The sequence below is a fragment of the Macaca thibetana genome, chromosome 19 (assembly GCF_024542745.1).
Source record: "Macaca thibetana thibetana isolate TM-01 chromosome 19, ASM2454274v1, whole genome shotgun sequence".
NCBI classification, from domain to species: domain Eukaryota; kingdom Metazoa; phylum Chordata; class Mammalia; order Primates; family Cercopithecidae; genus Macaca; species Macaca thibetana.
The window spans coordinates 19,940,323-19,959,866 of NC_065596.1; the positions used below are offsets into that span (position 1 = coordinate 19,940,323).

A 19,544-nucleotide genomic window follows, 5' to 3' on the forward strand; every position below is an offset into this window, starting at 1 on the left:
GTAGTGCGTGCCTGTAATCCCAGCTATTCTGGAGGCCGAGGCAGGAGAATCGCTTGAACCCGGGAGGTGGAGGTTGCAGTGAGCCCAGATCGCGCCACTGCACTCCAGCCTGGGCAACAAGAGTGAAACTCCGTCTCAAAAAAAAAAAAAAAAGAGAGAGACATGGAGAAGAGAGACAGAGAGACACACAAGTGCAGGCCTGGGGAAGCAGCTGCCACCACAGATGTCCCAGTCATCAGTACGCCCAGAATAAAGGAAAGCCCCAGGGGCAGGCTGGACAGGCTCGGGGATCTCCACTCCCACTCCCACCTCCCCTCCCACCTCCCCTGTGTTTGCTGAAAAATGCCAAGAAACTCGTGGGGATTTCGAGGGATTTGCCAAGGGGCAGGGAGAGGTTGGGGGGAGGGGCTCCCACCATGGCCAGGCTTAGGATTTAGGAGAGTGTCTTTTTTTTTTTCTTTTTTCCCGTTTTTAGAGGCAGGGTCCTGCCCTGTCACCCAGGCTGGGGTGCAGTAGTGCGATCATGGCTTACTGCAGCCTCTTAACTGCTGGGCTCAAGAAATCCTCCCTCCTCAGCCTCCTGAGTAGCTGGCACCACAGGTGCACACCATCATTCCCAGCTAATTCTTGTATTTTTGATAGGGATGGAGTTTCCCCATGTTGCCCAGGCTGGTCTTCAACTCCTGGGCTCAAACAATCCTCCCACCTTGGTCTCCCAAAGTGCTGGGATTACAGGCAAAAGCCACTGCACGCAGCCAATCCTGCCTTTCTTTGACATTTCCATACTTAGTTCATCATGCACTTTTTTTGCTCCCATTTTGCCTTTTTGAAATATTGCATTAAGATGGAGTTTATCGGGCTGGGCGCGGTGGCTCACGCCTGTAATCCCAGCACTTTGGGAGGCCGAGGCGGGCGGATCACAAGGTCAGGAGATCGAGACCATCCTGGCTAACACGGTGAAACCCCGTCTCTAATAAAAAATACAAAAAAAAAACTAGCCGGGCGAGGTGGCGGGCGCCTGTAGTCCCAGCTGCTCGGGAGGCTGAGGCAGGAGAATGGCGTGAGCCTGGGAGGTGGAGCTTGCAGTGAGCCGAGATCATGCCACTGCACTCCAGCCTGGGCGGCAGAGCAAGACTCCATCTCAAAAAAAAAAAAAAAAAAAAAAAAAAAAAAAAAAAAAAAGATGGAGTTTATCCAAAGGCCGGGCACAGTGGCTCATACCTGTCATCCCAGCACATTGGGAGGCCGAGGCAGGTGGATCACCTGAAGTCAGGAGTTTGAGACCAGCCTGGCCAACGTGGTGAAGCCCCATCTCTACTAAAAATACAAAAACGAGCCAGGCGTAATGGTGTGTGCCTTGTAATTCCAGCTACTGGGGAGACTGAGGCAAGAGAATCACCTGAACCCAGGAGGCAGAGGTTGCAGTGAGCCGAGATCATGCCACTGCATTCCAGCCTGGGGACAAGAATGAAACTCCGTCTCAGAAAAAAAAGAAAAAATACAAAAATTAGCTGGGCGTGGTGGCAGGCGCCTGTAATCCCAGCTACTTGGGAGGCTGAGGCAGGAGAATCACGAGAACCCGGGAGGCAGAGGTTACAGTGAGTTGAGATCGCTCCACTGCACTCCAGACTGGGTGACAGAGGGAGACTCCACATAAAAAAAAAATAATAATAAAACAGGTGCAGTGGCTCATGCCTGTAATCCCAGCACTTTGGGAGGCCGAGGCGGGCGGATCATGAGGTCAGGAGATCGAAACCATCCTGGCTAACACAGTGAAACCCTGTCTGTACTAAAAATACAAAACTTAGCTGGGCGTGGTGGCGGGTGCCTGTAGTCCCAGCTACTTGGGAAGCTGAGGCAGGAGAATGGCGTGAACTCAGGAGGCGGAGCTGGCAGTGAGCCGAGATCGCGCCACTGCACTCCAGCCTGGGCGACAGAGCCAGACTCTGTCTCAAAAAAAGAAAAGGAAGAAAAAAGTTGGAGTTTATCCTGATGGTTGATTTGTTGTGCTGTGGGGCAGGTGGGGAGGGGTGTGAGTGCTTCCTTTTCTGGGCCACCCCCTTCCCTCCCCACAGGGGAAGCCCAGCAACCAGACGGCACGCATTGGTCCTGTGCACAGAATGCCTTTATTCCTGGGCTGGCGTCTGGATGTGGAGGACACAGGGACTCACAGATTCTCCGGTGGTGGGGGAGGGGCAGTGACGCCCCGGGTCCAGACTGACCAGTGCCTGCGTGCAGAGACCAGGTGGGGCGATGGAGCCAGTTGGGGACGGTCGGGCAGGGACCCAGGCTGGTCTCCAAGTGCATGGGTCCGGATGGGGCCAAGTGAAGCCGGTCTGCAAGGGGCCTTCAGGGGCGTGAGGCCCCTGCATGGGTGTGGTCAGTGTAGCCACTGGGCCTGGCCTTTCTCAGCGGCCCTGAGCCTGGAGTCTCTGCATCTGCAGAATCTGGCTGAGAATCTGCTGCACGTCTTCATCCATCTGGCCCTAGGGTGGGGGGAGTAGAGGGGGACCCTGAGTGTACCCCCGACGGCTGCCCCAGGCCCCTCCACCACTCCCAAAGACCAAGCCAGCCAGGAGGGAAATGCACACAGGTGGGCTCCCACCTGCCACGAACCTCTCCCCAGGACCAGCCTCCCACTGTACAGAAGGGGAAACTGAGACCGAGAGAACAATCGTGGCCTGCCCAAAGCCACCGGGCACCCGGGAGCTGGCCACTCACCTGAATGGCGTAGAGGAGGTGGCTTCTGTACAAAGCCACCACGCTGGAGTGGTCCCTGGCAGCTTCCTGGAGGTATGAGGGAGGGGTGCTCAGAAGAACAGGACCACCTCCCCCCACAGCAAAACACACCAAAAAGTGCCCTTTGCTCCCCAAGCCTGTATTTTGATGGACGACTGCTAAAATATGAAAGGATGGCCGGACACAGTGGCACACATTTGTAATCCCAGCACTTTGGGAGGCTGAGGCTGGCGGCTCACCTGAGGTCAGGAGTTCAAGACCAGCCTGGACCAACATGGTGAAATCCTGTCTCTACTAAAAATACAAAAATTGGCTGGGTGCGGTGGCTCATGCCTGTAATCCCAGCACTTTGGGAGGCCGAGGTGGACGGATCACGAGGTCAACAGATCGAGACCATCCTGGCTAACACGGTGAAACCCCGTCTTTACTAAAAGTACAAAAAATTAGATGGGTATGGTGGTGGGTGCCTGTAGTCCCAGCTACCCGGGAGGCTGAGGCAGGAGAATCGCTTGAACCCGGGAGGCGGAGGTTGCAGTGAGCTGAGATTGTGCCACTGCACTCCAGCCTGAGCAACGGAGCGAGACTCCATCTCAAAAAAAAAAAAAAAAAAAAAAAATTCCCAGGCAAGGCGGCTCACACCTATAGTCCCAGCTAGTCAGGAGGCTGAGGCGGGAGAATCACTTGAACTTGGGAGCTGGGAGGCAGAGGTTGCAGTGAGCCAAGATCACCCGCTCCAGCCGGGGTGACAGAGTGAGACTGTCTCAAAAAATCTATCTGTCTGTCTGTCTATCTATCTATCTATATCTATATATATATTTTTGTCTTTTTACATAGATATAGATATAGATATAGATATATGGAAATATGGCCAGGCACTTTGGGAGGCTGAGGTGGAGAACTGCTTGAGGCCAGGAGTTTGAGGCTGCCCAGTGAGCTATGATTGCACTACTGCACTCCAGCCTGATAGCACAAGATCCTGTGTCCAAAAAAAAAAGGGGGAGTGGGTACCAGGAGCAGTGGCTCACGTCTGCAATCCCAGCATTTTGGGAGGTCCATGTGAGCCCAGGAGTTTGAGACCAGCCTGGCCAACATGGGGAAACTCTGTCTCTAATAAAATACAAAAATTAGCTGGGTGTGTGGTGGTGCGTGTCTGTAATTCCAGCTACACAGGATGCTACGGCACGAGAATTGCTTAAACCCGGAAGGCTGAGGCTGCAGGGAGCCGAGACTGTGCCACTGCACTCCACCTGGGTGATGGAGTGAGACCCTGTCTCAAAAGAAATAAAGGAAATATTTCCTGGCCGCACCGTGCAGGTGATGTGGACGCCACCGACCCACCCCAGCCCCTCTCCTGGGATCCCCACCCATGCTGTGCTGATTGGTAAATATTTGGACTCCTCCATCCTGATGGTCCCGCGGCCCCCGCCCGGCCCGGCCCTTACCTGCAGCTGCTGCTGTAAATCCTTCACCTGGTCACGGAGGGCCTCCACCTCGGGGGTGGCCAGGGCGGCCGGCTGCTCCTTCAAGGCCTCCTTAAGACTGAAGACTTCTTTGGAGAGTTCTGTGATCTGGGGGTGCGAGTGCTGTCAGCCATCACCCTGGGCCCAGGGCTGGGGGCTGAGGACCTCTCTGCAGCCGCAGGAAAAGGCCAGGGATAAAGGCCTTCGAGGGAAGGTCCTGTCCCAGGCAAACTCTGGCCTGAGTGCCACGTCTGGCCCACAGCCTGTTTTAATTTCATTTATTTATTTATTTATTTATTTATTTATTTATTTATTTATATTTTAGATGCTTATGGTTACCAGCACAGCCTGTTTTTATACAACCCACAAGCTAAAATTGGTTTTCATGTTTTTTGTTTTTGTCTTTTTTTTTTTTTTTGAGATAGAGTCTCGCTCTGTCACCCAGGCTGCAGTGCAGTGCACTGGTGTGATCTCCGCTCACTGCAACCTCCGCCTCCCAGGTTCAAGCAATTCTTCTGCCGCAGCCTCCTGAGTAGCTGGGACTACAGGTGCCCATTACCACGTCTGGCTAATGGTTATATTTTTAGTAGAGACGGGTTTTCGCCATGTTGGCCAGGCTGGTCTCGAACTCCTGACCTCAGGTGATCCACTTGCCTCGGCCTCCCAAAGTGCTGGGATTACAGGCGTGAGCCACTGTGCCCAGCCAAGTTCTTAACTTAGTAGTAGCTGTGATCCTCCACAGAAAGTATGTTTAAACTGTGCCTGGTCAACAGTAGGCACTCAATAAATGCAGGGCCTTATTATTACTATACATCAGGAGCTTTCAACTTGAGGCAATTCTGCCCCCCAAGGGGACACTGGGTGTTGTGTGAGGACAACACGACCTGGAGGAGCTCTTGGCATGGAGTGGGTGGAGGTCAGGGATGCTGCTCAGTCCCCCCCAATGCCCAGGACAGCCCCAGCCCAGGAAACGATCCTGCCTCACGTCCAGAGTGCGCAGGGGAAGAAACCAGGCTATAGATAAACCATCGTCCTAACTGCAATTTTGCCCTCTGTTTAGAGGCGGAAACTGAAGCTCAGAGAGGTGAAGTGTCTGGTCTAAGGTCACACAGTGAGTCGAGGCTGGGTCATTCTTTACGCTGAAGCGCCTGGGACTCTGGGTGTCTCATCTCCTGTCCAGTGACATGTTGCGTGATTTTGAGCCACTAACTTCATCTCTTAAAGATTCAGTTTGCTCATCTGGAAAATGGGGGCAAAAATACTTTCTGAAACCAGGTGCAGTGGCTCACATCTGTCATCCTACCACTTTGTGAGGCTGAGGCAGACAGATCACATGAGCTGAAGAGTTTGAGACCAACCTGGGCAATATGGCGTTTGAAACCCTGTCTCTTACCAAAAAAAACAAAAACAAAAACAAAACAGGCTAGGCATGGTGGCTCACGCCTGTAATCCCAGCACTTTGGGAGGCTGAATCACCTGAGGTCGGGAGTTCAAGACCAGCCTGGCCAACATGGTGAAACCCTGTCTCTACTAAAAATACAAAAATTAGCTGGGTGTGGTGGTGCATGCCTGTAATCCCAGCTACTCAGGAGGCTGAGGCAGGAGAATCTCTTGAACCCAGGAGGCGAGGTTGCAGTGAGCCGAGATTGCACCACTGTACTTCAGCTTAAGCGACAGAGTGAAACTTTCTCTCAAAAAAAGAAACAAGGCCGGGCGCGGTGGCTCAAGCCTGTAATCCCAGCACTTTGGGAGGCCAAGACGGGCAGATCACGAGGTCAGGAGATCGAGACCATCCTGGCTAACACGGTGAAACCCCGTCTCTACTAAAAAATACAAAAAAAACTAGCCGGGTGAGGTGGCGGGCGCCTGTAGTTCCAGCTACTCGGGAGGCTGAGGCAGGAGAATGGTGTAAACCCAGGAGGCGGAGCTTGCAGTGAGCTGAGATCTGGCCACTGCACCCCAGCCTGGGCAACAGAGCCAGACTCCGTCTCAAAAAAAAAAAAAAAAGAAGAAACAAAAAAATTAGCCAGGTGTGGTGGCACACACCTGTAGTCCCGGCTACTCAGGAGGCTGAGGCAGGAGGATCGCTTGAACCCAGGAGGTCAAAGGTCCAATGAGCTGAGATTGTGCCACTGCATTCCAGCCTGGGTGACAAAGTGAGACCCTGTCCCCAAAAAAAAAAAAAAAAAAAAGGCTTTCTGGCTTTTAGAGTTGCAGGAAGATTAAAAATGGTAACGTGTAAGGCCGGGCACAGTGGCTCACACCTGTAATCCAGCGCTCTGGGAGGCCGAGGCGGGTGGATCACGAGGTCAGGAGATCGAGACTATCCTGGCTAACATGGTGAAACCCCATCTCTACTAAAAACACATAAAAAATTAGCTGGGCGTGGTGGTGGGCACCTGTAGTCCCAGCTATTGGGGAGGCTGAGGCAAGACAATAGCGTGAACCTGGGAGGTGGAGCTTGCAGTGAGCCGAGATCGCACCACTGCACTCCAGCCTGGGCGACAGAGCGAGACTCTCTCTCAAAAAACAAACAAACAAACAAAAAAACAAAAGTAATGTGTGAAAAATTCCCAATCTAACAACTGGAGGCTGCTGTTATCATCATTGTTTAGGAACAAACGTGGGAATGTGGGAGCGTGGGTACAAACCCAGCTGAAAGACTGCATGGCTGTGTGACCCTGGGTAAGTGACTTCCCCCCTCTGTGCTTATGTTTCCTCAAATGGGGATAATAAAAGCACCTATCCTGTGAGAACTGGATATGATTAAATGCATCAAGTCCATAAGGTCTGGCATGCAGAAAGCACTCAACAAATGTAACTGGGCTGGGCGCGGTGGCTCACACCTGTAATTCCAGCACTTTGGGAGGCTGAGGTGGGTGGATCACGAGGTCAGGAGATCGAGACCATCCTGGCTAACATGGTGAAACCCCGTCTGTACTAAAACTACAAAAAATTACCCAGGCGTGGTGGTGGGTGCCTGTAATCCCAGTTACTCGGGAGGCTGAGGCTGGAGAATGGTGTGAACCTAGGAGGTGGAGCTTGCAGTGAGCCGAAATCACACCACTGCACTCCAGCCTGGCCAACAGAGCGAGACTCCGTCTCAAAAGTAAATAAATATATAAAAAATAAATGTAACTGTGGGGACAGATGCGGTGGCTCACGCCTGTAACCCCAGCCCTTTGTGGGGCTGAGGCAGGCAGATCACTTGAGCTAAGAAGTTCGAGGCCGGCCGGGCGCGGTGGCTCAAGCCTGTAATCCCAGCACTTTGGGAGGCCGAGACAGGCGGATCACGAGGTCAGGAGATGGAGACCATCCTGGCTAACACGGTGAAACCCCGTCTCTACTAAAAAATACAAAAAACTAGCCAGGCGAGGTGGTGGGCGCCTGTAGTCCCAACTACTCGGGAGGCTGAGGCAGGAGAATGGTGTAAACCCAGGAGGCGGAGCTTGCAGTGAGCTGAGATCTGGCCACTGCACTCCAGCCTGGGTGACAGAGCGAGACTCTGTCTCAAAAAAATAAATAAATAAATAAAATAAAATAAAATAAAATAAGGCTGGGTGCAGTGGCTCATGCCTGTAATCCTAGCACTTTGAGAGGCCGAGGTGGGCAGATCATGAGGTCAGGAGAACAAGACCATCCTGGCTAACACAGTGAAACCCCATCTCTACCAAAACTACAAAAAATTAGCCAGGTGTGGTGGCGGGCGCCTGTAGTCCCAGCTACTCGGGAGGCTGAGGCAGGAGAATGGCGTGAACCCGGGAGGCAGAGCTTGCAGTGAACCGAGATGGCGCCACTGCACTCCAACCTGGGTGACAGAGCGAGATTCCATCTCAAAAAATATATAAATAAAATAAAATAAAAGTAACTGTGGTTATAATTAGTAGCTGGAACAGCAGCCTCTGTGTGTCTGACTTATCAGAGGCTGTAACCAGGTCCCCTTCTGTTTCTGAGCCTCAGTTTCCCTTCTGGAAAATGGGTTGATTTTCCAAGGCCCTTACAGCGGGGACCTTCATAGACTGTCCTCAACCTTTGCTGAGTGAATGCCTCCCTGACCGGGTGTGGGAGAGGGGGCACCCACCTTCTTGTCCTTCTCCTTGGCCTTGTCCAGAGCCTCCTGGGCCCGGCTCTGGGCCTGGCGAGCCCTTTCCGCCTCGGTCCGTAGCCCCCGTAGCTGCTGCTCTGCTGTGGCCAGCTGCGCCTCGGCGGCATGTCGCTCACTCTTCATGAACAGGGCCTCACGCTGCACCTGCGGCCCAAGCCCACGCGTGACTCTCAGGACACTAAAGACTCCAATGATGCTAGACCCCAGAATTCATATGACCCTTCTACTTTGTTTTTGTATTTTTGTATTTTTTTTTTTTTTTTGAGACGGAGTCTTGCTGTGTTGCCCAGGCTGGAGCGCAGTGACCAGATCTCGGCTCACTGCAAGCTCCGCCTCCCGGGTTCCCGCCATTCTCCTGCCTCAGGAGGTGCTGGCTCAGTGGACTCCCTCTCAAAAAATAAAAAATAAAAAAAATTAAATTAAAAAATAAAATAAGTCTGTTCAAGTAAAATCGATGGGGTCAAAACACCTCAGGGCTGGGGGGCTAAAAAAGGGCCGCCACGTGGCTGCTGGGGTGCTGGGTGGGGGCCAGCCTGCTCACCTGGAAGACCTCTGCACTGGTCTTCTCATGCCGCCGTCCCAGCTCCTCCAGCTGCCCCTCCAGCTGTGCCACGTTGGCCTGCAGGACGCCCACAATGCGTTCGTGCTCGGAGAGAGCCACGCTGCACACACGCTCCCGCTCCAGCTCCGCGCGCAGCCGGGCGGCCTCCTTGCCCGTGGCCACCACCTCCTGCTCCAGACTGGCTGCCCGGCCCCGCAGCTCCAGGGCCTCCTCCTGCAGCCGGCGGTGCTCAGTGGCCGGCACCACGGACTGGCGGAGGGCCTCGGAGGCCTCCCGCAGCTCGGCCAGGCCCTGCCGCGCCTCCTCGCAGGCCGCAGCCAGCTCAGCCACTCGGGCTTCGGCCGCGTCCCGTGCCCGGCCCAGCTCCGCGGCCGCCGTGCGCTGCTGCTCCCCCGTGGCCTTGGCCGTGGCCAGCTGCTCCCGCAGCACCTCCAGCTCCCGGCTCTGCTCCAGCCGCGCCTCCTCCCGCTGGGCCAGCTCCGCCCGCAGGCCCCGGGCCTCCTCCTCGGCGAGTAGCCGGCTGGCGCGAGCCTCATCCAGGCAGGCCGAGGCCGCCTCCAGCTCCCGCAGGCGGGAGTCCCGGTCTCGGAGATCCTCCCGGGCCTGCTCCAGGGCGGCCCGCAGCTGTGCAGTGTCGCCGCCACCCCTCTCCACGCTGGCCCCGCTGCCCTCGGCCTCGCGGACGCGCTCTCGCAGCCGGCCCGCCTCAGCTTCAGCGGCCTCGCACTTCCCCAGGGCCGCCTCCAGCTCCGCAGCTGCCTCCCGCTCCCGCTGCCGGAGCGCCTCCTCCAAGCCGCGAATCCTGGTCTCCAGCTCTACTTGAAGCTTTTCCGAGGCCTCTGCAGCACCAGGATGTAGGACAGGGCCAGCAGAGACCCCCAGGGCCATGGCCTCTACCCCGGGGTTCTCTACACCTGTGGCACCGAATCCTGTGGCTTCTACCCCCGTGGCCCTAGAGCCTGTGGCCTCCATGTTTGTGGTCCCTGTGACTGGGGGCTCTGGTTGCCCAGCACCCGCTCTGCAGGCCAGCACTTCTGCTTCCTCTGCTTTTGTTTTTGTGGCCTCCACTCCCATGGCCTCCACTCCTGTGGCCTCTGTGTCTGTGGTCTGCACTCCTGTGGGCTTAGTTTCCATGTTTGCTTCCTCTTCTACAGTCTCCATTTCTCTGACCTCAGCCCCTGTGGGTTTTGTCTCTATGGCCGTGGCTCCCGTGGCCTCAGCTGCCGTGGACGTGGCTTCCATAGTCCTGGCTTCCATGGTTTCATCTCCTGCAGCCTTCTCATCTGTGGTCTCAGCTCCATTAACTTTGGTTTCTGGAGCCACTGAGCCATTTAGCTCCATGTGGGTTGGCCCGTTTTTGGTGGCTGTGGCTCCAACACCCTCACTCTCCCCATAGGCCGCCCTCTCTTCTCTGGGGACCTCTCGTGTCTCCTGCTGCCTCAGTGCCTGCAGGGCCTCAGCGTGCTGCCTGCGCAGCTGGTCAAACTCGGCCCGGAGAGAGTCATAGAGGGCAAGAGGGATGACCTCTGCTGAAGCTTCCACTTCCATCTGTGTCTCATCCTTCTCAAAGTTCTCCAGGATCTGGGGAGTGGGGTGGGGGGCAGGAGTCTGGCAGGGGTTGATGTGACCGTGGGGACACAGGGCAGCTTTGCCACTTTCCCTGCCCACCCTGACCTCAGGGAACCAGCCCTAGGTCCTCAGATCTGTCCCCAGCCTCACTTTCCCTACCTGGACCTTCTCCATCAGTTCCTGGTTCTGTCTGGTGAGCACAGCCACCTGTTCCTGCAGTGAGGCCAGGCGTTCCTGGGCCGACGGGCTGAGTTGCCTGGACAGCAGCGCCTCGGCCCCTGGAGGGGGACACAGAGTCAGGCCCCGGGGGCCTGGGCCACAGGGGACAGGAGGTGGAGGGCTGGAGTGGTGGATCAGGGTCCCCAGGGCAGACTTAGGCAAGCAGAATTTAAAAAACGGAAGAGTACATACCTCCCTCCCAGCTTCAAACTCCCCCACACCTAGAGGTCCAGGCTCCGTCTCCCAGGGCCCCAGGGGACAAGGCGGCCAGGAGTGCGTGGGGAGGTGGGGGCTCACCTGGAAAGTCAGGCAGCTCACCCTCCTCATCCTGCAGAGTGGTCACATCATAGCTAGTATTCTCCCGCTCGTTCTGGGGGTAGGGAGCAGAGTCCAGCTCGGGGTTCTGCTCTCAGCCCCTGTGTGTTCCCACCAAGACTCCAGTGGGGACTGGGCTGTTCACATATCTGTATGTCTCCCATGAGTACCAGATGGCTGCATTTGGCCCACTAGATTTGGCCCACAAGGATTTAGTGAGCGCCTTCTATGTCCTTTGCCACTCCCCTTTCCCCTGCTTTTTTAAAATTATTATTTTGGAGCCAGGGTCTTAATCTGTCACCCAGGCTGGAGTGCAGTGGTGCGATCATAGCTCACTGCAGTCTCCAACTTCTGGGCTCAAACAATCCTCCCACCTCAGCCTAACAGGCAGCTGGGACTATGGGTGTGCAACACGACACCTGGCTAATTTTTAATTTTTTTTTTTGCAGAGATGCAGTCTCGTCACGTCGCCCAGGCTGGTCTCGAACTCCTGGGTTCAAGCCATCCTCCTGCCTCAGCCTCCCAAAGTGTTGGGATGACAAGCGTAAGCCACTGTGCCTGGCCCCATTTTTTTTCTTTTTCCCAGGCTGGAGTGCCGTGGCACGATCTTGGCTCACTGTAACCTTCGCCTCCCAGATTCGAGCGATTCTCCCACCTCAACCTCCAAAGTAGCTGGGATTACAGGCATGTACCACCATGCCCGGCTAATTTTTGTATTTTTTAGTAGAGATGGGGTTTCCCCATGTTGGCCAGGCTGGTCTCGAACTCCTGACTTCAGGTGATCCACCCGCCTCGGCCTCCCAAAGTGCTGAGATTACAGGTGTGAGCCACGGTGCCCGGCCTCATGCTTGAGTTTTAGGCGGGTGTGTGTGGCTGTGTGTTTTTTTTTTTTTTTTTTTTGAGACGGAGTCTCGCTCTGTCGCCCAGGCTGGAGTGCAGTGGCCGGATCTCAGCTCACTGCAAGCTCCGCCTCCCGGGTTCCCGCCATTCTCCTGCCTCAGCCTCCCGGGTAGCTGGGACTACAGGCGCACGCCACCTCGCCCGGCTAGTTTTTTGTCTTTTTTGGTAGAGACGGGGTTTCACCGTGTTAGCCAGGCTGGTCTTGATCTCCTGACCTCGTGATCCGCCCGTCTCGGCCTCCCAAAGTGCTGGGATTACAGGCTTGGGCTGTGTTTTTAATGTGTCTGTGGATCTCTGTGTTTGTGTCTATGGTTGTCTGTATGTATATATGTTTGCATAATTATGTGTTTTCAGAAATACTGGCGGGGCACAGTGGCTTATGCAATCCCAGCACTTTGGAAAGCAGAGATGGGAGGATTACTCAAGGCCAGGAGTTCGAGACCAGACTGGGTAACATAGTGAGACGCCATCTCTCCAAAAAAAAAAAAAATTAGCCAGGTGTGGTGGCACACGCCTATGGTCCCAGCTACTCAGGAGGCTGAGGTGGGAGGATTGCTTGAGGCCAGGGAAGCCAAGGCTGCAGTGAGCCATGATCATGCCACCGCACTCCAGCCTGGACAACAGAACAAGATCCTGTCTCAAAAAAAAAAAAAAGAAGTATTTGTTGCATGTGTATGTATCTGTGGGCATGTTGTCTGTGCGCGACTGCATGAGACGGATGCATACACAGTGCCTGCGTGTGTGATGATGTATTCTTGGATGTGTTTCTTGCGTGTCTGTAAACTGTGTGTTTGTGGGTGTGCCTGCTGTTATGTATGCTCTGCCACGTGCCTAGAGAGTGGTTATCCATCCCTGTGTGTATACGTATGCTTAAAGAAAAGTCCTTTCTGGGTCTGGGTGCGGTGGCTCACACCTGTAATCCAGCACTTTGGGAGGCCAAGGTGGGCGGATCACCTGAGGTCAGGAGTTCAAGACCAGCCTGACCAATATGGTGAAACCCCATTTCTACCAAAAATACAAAAGTTAGCCGGGCGAGGTGGCGGGCACCTGTAGTCCCAGCTACTCGGGAGGCTGAGGCAGGAGAACGGCATGAACCCGGGAGGCAGAGGTTGCCATGAGCCGAGATCACACCATTGCACCCCAGCCTGGGTGACATAGCAAGACTCTGTCAAAAAAAAAAAAAAGGAAGGAAGGAAGGAGGAAGGAAGGAAGGAAGGAAGGTCGGTCTCGATCTCCTGACCTCGTGCTCCACCTGCCTCGGCCTCCCAAAGTGCTGGGATTATGGGCGTGAGCCACTGCGCCCGGCTGTGACTATGGGTTTGTGAGTGCATGTGTCTGGTGGGTACGTTTGCATGTGTGTGAGGCTGTGCGTGCACTGGTGTGGCTGTCTTTTCACTGCTGCAGGAGAGAAGTTCCCCCACCCAGCCCCAGCCCCAGCCCAGCCCGACTCATCACTGCTCCTACCTCCAGCAGGGACAGCCGGCTCTGCAAACTCTCCACCTCCCGTCCCAGGCTCTCCTTCTCCTCCTGTCTCTCCACCAGCAGCTGCTGCAGCTCTTGCACCTGTGAGCAGCAGTGGACGCTCAGCTGCCTCTGGCAGGAAAGGCTGGGCAGGGGGAGGCCGGCTCCTCCCCACCTTCCCACCTACCTGTCTCTCCAGGCTGTGCAGGGAGCTGGCCTCCGGGGACTGATGGGAGAAGCAGGAACAGGGGGTTGGATCTGGGCAGAAGGTCTCCCTGCCCCACCTCCTGCTTCATAGCCTCCATTCCATGCACATTCACGCAGGCCATGTGCAACTATTGAGCACCTACTGCATTCTGCCTGCTTACTCATTACTATTTATTGAGTGGCTGCTGTGTACCAGGTACCATTCTGTTTAATGACTCATTACTAAGTATTTATTGGGCACCTGCTGTATGCTGGGCCGCATTCATTCCTATTTATTAAGTGCCTACTTTGTGCTAGCTATTGTTCTGACCTTTCACTCAGTATTTATTGAGCACCTACTGTGTGCCACCATGCACCATTCTGACCAGTCATTCATTTCTAAGTATTTATTGAGTGCCTGCTGTGTGCCAGTATGCACCATTCTGGCCATTCATTACTAAGTACTTATTAAGCACCTGCTGTATGTCAGGCACTGTTCCATCCGCTCATTCATTCACTCGACAAGTTTATTTTGTTTTTTGTTGTTGTTGTTGTTGAGACGGAGTCTTGCTCTGTCACCCAGGCTGGAGTGCAGTGGCGCGATCTTGGCTCACTGCAACCTCTGCCTCCCAGGTTCAAGCAACTCTCCTACCTCAGCTTCCCATGTAGCTGGGATTACAGGCCCCTGCCACCAGGTCCAGCTAATTTTTTTTGTTTTTGACATGCTCTGTCACCCAGGCTGGAGTGCAGTGGTGCAATCTCAGGTCACTGTAACCTCAGCCTCCTGGGTTCAAGCGATTCTCATGCCTCACCCTCCCAAGTATCTGGGACTACAGGTGCGCACCATCACGGCTGGCTGATTTTTTGTACTTTAGTAGAGACAGGGTTTTGCCATGTTGACCAGGCTGGTGTCGAACTCCTGATCTCAGGTGATCCACCTGCCTTGGCCTCCCAAAGTGCTGGGATTACAGGCGTGAGCCACGGTGCCCGGCATAGCTAAATTTTTTTGTATTTTTAGTAGAGACAGTGTTTCACCATGTTGGCCAGGCTGATTTCCAACTCCTGACCTCAAGTGATCCGCCCACCTCAACCTCTCAAAGTACTGGGATTACAGGTGTGAGCCACTGCGCCCGGCCAGAAAGTTTTTACTGAGTGCCTCTTCTAGGGCAGACCCTGGTTTCGGCCATTCATTCATCCACTCACTTGAATATTCATTCACCCAATCAATATTGATGATGCCCATACTGTGACCCAGGCACGACCGGCCATGCCTGCCCTCACAGGCTCATAGTCAAATGGGTGGACATACATAAAATAAATGGATGCCCAATAGCAGTAAGTGCTGCAAATAAAAATAAAGAGGCCAGGCACAGTGTCTCACACCTGCAATCCCAGCACTTTAAGAGACCGCGGTGGGTGGATCACCTGGGGTCAGGAGTTCGAGACCAGCCTGACCAATGTAGTGAAACTCCGTCTCTACCAAAAATACAAAATTAGCTGGGCGTGGTGGTGGTCGCCTGTAATCCCAGTTGCTTGGGAGACTGAAGCAGGAAACTTGTTTCAACCTGGGAGAAAGAGGTTGCAGTGAGCTGAGATTGTGCCATTACACTCCAACCTGGGTAACAAGAGTGGCAACAAAACAAAACAAAAAATAAATAAATAAAAAATAAAGCGAACTAGCGAGTTGGCAGGGGGGAGCGGGTGTTACAATTTTTTTTTTTTAAGATGGAGTTTCACTCTTGTTGCCCAGGCTGGAGTGCAATGGCACGATCTCGGCTCACAGCAACCTCCGCCTCCCAGGTTCAAGCGATTCTCCTGCCTCAGCCTCCTGAGTAGCTGGGATTAAGGCATGTGCCACCACGCCCGGTTAGTTTTGTATTTTCAGTAGAACTGGGGTTTCTCCATGTTGGTCAGGCTGGTCTCAAACTCCCAACCTCAGGTGATCCACCTGCCTCGGCCTCCCAAAGTGCTGGGATTACAGGTGGAGCCACTGCGCCTGGTTGGGTGTTAACAATTTTAAGAAGTGGGCATGGGAGGTGTCTTTGGCAAGGGGCCTATAACGTAGGTGAGGTAAAGAGCTGTGGGAACATCTGGGGCTACAGCATTCCAGGCAGAGGACCCAGGCCGTGCAAAGGCCCTGAGGCAGGACCGCGCCTGGTGAGTTGGAGGAACATCGAGGAGGCCCAGGTGGCCGCAGCAGAGTGGGGAGGGGGAGAGACGGAGGAGGGAAGGTGGGAGAAAAGTAGGGGGCTCTTCATGCCTGCATTGACCCCACCCGGGCTTGGCCCCACACCCAAATCTTGGAGGCCTCCTAACCTCCTGCTGCCTCCGTTCCTTGTGCTGTTCCAGGCCCCGGATCTTCTGCAGGAGGCGGCCCCTCTCCTGGCGCAGCCTCACGATCTCCTCATAGGCATCTCGATCATCCTGTTCCCCTCCCGGCCCGCGGCCTTTAGATGGGGCCTAAAGTTTCCCCATCCCAGGCCTCAGCCAGAGCCCCACCCTGTGCCTGGGGCTCCCCACGCCTCCTCCCGTACCCGGAGCATCTCTCACCGGCATGGGGATGCTGGCGGGAGGTGGAGGCGCCTTCCGCTTCTTGGGGGCCCCCTGCTTTCCATGGCTGGACATAGAGTTCTGGGAAGGGAGGGGAGAGAGGGTGAAGGGGGCAGATCGGGGTCCATGCCAGCCTCCCCGACAGTAAACCAACCTAGCCAGCCCCAGTCATGTCCTGACTTCCCGTAAACACGGAACCAGCCCCTGCCTCCTCCCCCTTGCTTATCCCAGCAAAATGCAGACAAGACCACCTCCCTGTAAGTTCCAGATCTTACTCTTCACTCTCTGCTCCTCTCTGTGCCTCAGTTCTTTGCCCAGCTAGACCACAGTGCCCACATGTTTTCACTCCTCTGTGGAACAGAGATGCTTTAAAACTGGGAGAGGGGCTGGGCGCGGTGGCTCACACCTGTAATCCCAGCACTTTGGGAGGCCAGGGCGGGTGGTCACTGGAGGTCAGGAGTTTGAGAGCAGCCTGAACAACATACAGTGAAACCCTGTTTCTACTAAAAAATACAAAAAATTAGCTGGGTGTGGTGGCACCCAGCTACTCAGGAAACTGAGGCAGAAAAAGCACTTGAACTCGGGAGGTGGAGGTCGCAGTGAGTTGAGATCACACCACTGCACTGCAGTCTGGGTGACAGAGCGAGACTCCATCTCTCAAAAAATAAACAAAACAAAAAACAAAAAACAAACAAACAAAAAAACTGGGAGGGGCTGGGCACGGTGGCTCACGTCTATAATCCCAGCACTTTGGGAGGCTGAGGCGGGTGGATCACTTGAGGCCAGGAGTTTGAGACCAGCCTGGCCAGCATGGTCAAACCCCGTCTCTACTAAAAATACAAAAATTAGCCAGGTGTGGTGGGTGCATGTAATCCTAGCTACCAGGGAGGCTGAGGCAGGAGAATCGCTTGAACTCAGGGGGTGGAGGTTGCAGTGAGCCAAGATTGAGCCACTGCACTCCAGCCTGGGCAACAGAGCAAGACTCCGTCTCGCAGGGAAAAAAAAAAAAAAACTGAAAGAGGGGAAGAGGCCAGATCTGCTTCCCTCCCTGAAGACAACAACCCTCAACAACCTCAGTCCCCACTGCCCTCCCACCCCAGCCCCATAATTTGGCCCCATCCCCCCAGTATTCTCACCCAGTTCTGGGAGTTAGGCTGGGCACACTGCCGCCACTTGGTGGCAGCATACCCTGAAGGTAGGATTCTTTCCAAACAGGTTTTCCCAGGTCTAACTTCCTTCTCTTCTCACAGAGCTTGGGGCAGGGGAGAAGTTAGTGTGGTTGCAGGGAGGAGGGGCTCCTTCACTGCTTAGGGGTCCATACCTGAGATGACGCCTCGCCTGAGTCATCCTCTGTGAGGGCCGGGGAGAGAGGGAAGCAGGGTCAGACATTCTGTTCCCAGCCCCAGGAAGGGCATTGGTGGGCCCCAGGGACTTGTAGGGGGTTCCTGATTTCCCCAAGAATCAGGGCCTTTAAGGTAGAAATCTGGTGCTTGGGTAGAGTGCTGATAGAGCAACTTGGGACTCTTAAAAAGAGAGGACAGGCCGGGTGTGGTGGCTCATGCCTGTAATCCCAGCATTCTGGGAGGCCGAGGTGGGTGGATCACCTGAGTTCAGGAGTTCGAGACCAGCCTGGCCAATGTGGTGAAACCCCGACTCCACTAAAAAAACAAAAATTGGCCAGGCGTGGCGGCAGGCACCTGGAGTCCCAGCTACTCAGGAGGATGAGGCAGGAGATTTGTTTGAACCACGTGTGGCTAATTTTTGTATTTTTAGTGGAGACAGGGTTTCACCATGTTGGTCAAGCTGGTCTCGAACCCCTGACCTCAAGTGATTCGCCCACCTCGGCCTCCCAAAGTGCTGGGATTACAGGCATGAGCCACCTTGCCTAGCAGGGATGCCCTTCTTAGGAGACACAAAGTTTTGTTTTGTTTTGTTTTTTGGGTTTTTTTTGTTTTTGTTTTTTTTGAGATGGAGTCTCGCTCTGTCGGCCAGGCTGGAGTGCAGTGGCCGGATCTCAGCTCACTGCAAGCCTTGCCTCCCGGGTTTACGCCATTCTCCCGCCTCAGCCTCCCGAGTAGCTGGGACTACAGGCGCCCTCCACCTCGCCCGGCTAGTTTTTTGTATTTTTTAGTAGAGACGGGGTTTCACTGGGTTAGCCAGGATGGTCTCGATCTCCTGACCTCATGATCCGCCCGTCTCAGCCTCCCAAAGTGCTGGGATTACAGGCTTGAGCCACCGCGCCCGGCCTTGTTTTGTTTTTTGTTTTTTGTTTTTTTTTTTGAGACGGAGTCTCGCTCTGTGGCCCGGGCTGGAGTGCAGTGGCCGGATCTCAGATCACTGCAAGCTCCGCCTCCCGGGTTCCCACCATTCTCCTGCCTCAGCCTCCCGAGTAGCTGGGACTACAGGCGCCCACCACCTCGCCTGGCTAGTTTTTTGTATTTTTTAGTAGAGACGGGGTTTCACCGTGTTAGCCAGAATGGTCTCGATTTCCTGACCTCGTGATCCACCCGTCTCGGCCTCCCAAAGTGCTGGGATTACAGGCTTGAGCCACCGCGCCTGGCCTTGTTTTGTTTTTTAAGACGGAGTCTCGCTCTGTTGCCCAGGCTGGAGCGCAGTGGCACGATCTCGGCTCACTGCAAGCTCCGCCTCCCGGGTTCACCCCGTTCTTCTGCCTCAGACTTCCAAGTAGCTGGGACTACAGGCACCCGCCACCGCGCACCCCCATTCTCCTGCCTCAGCCTTCCAAGTAGCTGGGACTACAGGCGCCCGCCACCACGCCCGGCTCATTTTTTTGTATTTTTAGTAGAGATGGGGTTTCACCATGTTAGCCAGGATGGTCTTGATCTCCTGACCTCATGATCCACCCACCTTGGCCTCCCAAAGTGCTGGGATTACAGGCGTGAGCCACCAATGGCCAACAAAGTTCTTAGTGTACAGATGACCCATGAAAGGAGAAGCAGACCCCCTCCTAGACTACTCTAAATGCCCTGGGGCTCCATGAAACTGTTCTGAGTAGAATTGGGTAAGCTCTGGGACCTCCTAGAATGCAGACAGTCGGGGGTACCTTGAAACTATTCACGATAAAGAAAAGGGGTGACAAGAAGCTGCCAAGAAGCAAATGCAGCCGGGAGATGGGGCTTGCATACCACTGGGTGGGGAGGGGCGCTGGGCCGCCTCTTGCAGAAGGTGCAGGATGAGCTTGTCCCCCGCCAGCGCGCCATAGTGAGCCGCGTCCTGCCCCAGCGCATCGGTGATGCCCGGCTGGGCTCCGCCCTGCAGCAGGACTTCCACTGTTTCCGGGCTGGCCCCCTCACAGGCCAGCATCAGGGCCGTCCTACCAGGGGAGGGGGCTACTGAGGAGATGAGAACATCCCCCAAGCCCCCACACCCACCTCAGCACCCAGGCCGGGCTGGGAAGAGGAGGCTGGCTAGATCGCTTTACTCAGAGAGGTTAAGAGTCTTGCCCAAGGTCACACAG

At 54.9% G+C, this 19,544-nt stretch overlaps 3 protein-coding genes across 5 annotated transcripts in view; 1 reads left to right on the forward strand and 2 right to left on the reverse strand.

Moving 5' to 3' along the window:
- SIRT6 (sirtuin 6) overlaps positions 1-19,544 on the forward strand; it is a 286,565-nt gene that overhangs the window by 233,118 nt on the left and 33,903 nt on the right. The window lies entirely within an intron of this gene.
- FSD1 (fibronectin type III and SPRY domain containing 1) overlaps positions 1-19,544 on the reverse strand; it is a 293,078-nt gene that overhangs the window by 94,695 nt on the left and 178,839 nt on the right. The gene's annotated exons all lie outside the window — the stretch shown is intronic.
- Positions 2,108-19,544, reverse strand: part of ANKRD24 (ankyrin repeat domain 24) — a 41,424-nt gene continuing 23,987 nt past the window's right edge. For 2 of the 3 annotated variants that reach the window (XM_050770066.1, XM_050770065.1), the window contains 13 exons: positions 19,213-19,400; positions 17,388-17,416; positions 16,067-16,147; positions 15,833-15,940; positions 13,518-13,556; positions 13,334-13,432; positions 10,952-11,024; positions 10,595-10,713; positions 8,846-10,447; positions 8,281-8,448; positions 4,182-4,307; positions 2,722-2,787; positions 2,108-2,486 (listed from right to left, as the gene is read on the reverse strand). In XM_050770066.1, coding sequence (XP_050626023.1) covers positions 2,409-2,486; positions 2,722-2,787; positions 4,182-4,307; positions 8,281-8,448; positions 8,846-10,447; positions 10,595-10,713; positions 10,952-11,024; positions 13,334-13,432; positions 13,518-13,556; positions 15,833-15,940; positions 16,067-16,147; positions 17,388-17,416; positions 19,213-19,400 — 2,776 coding nt within the window. In that variant the 3' untranslated portion in view covers positions 2,108-2,408. Of the gene's footprint in view, positions 2,487-2,721; positions 2,788-4,181; positions 4,308-8,280; positions 8,449-8,845; positions 10,448-10,594; positions 10,714-10,951; positions 11,025-13,333; positions 13,433-13,517; positions 13,557-15,832; positions 15,941-16,066; positions 16,148-17,387; positions 17,417-19,212; positions 19,417-19,544 lie in introns of all 3 variants that reach the window. The other variant, XM_050770067.1, reaches the window with a different exon arrangement.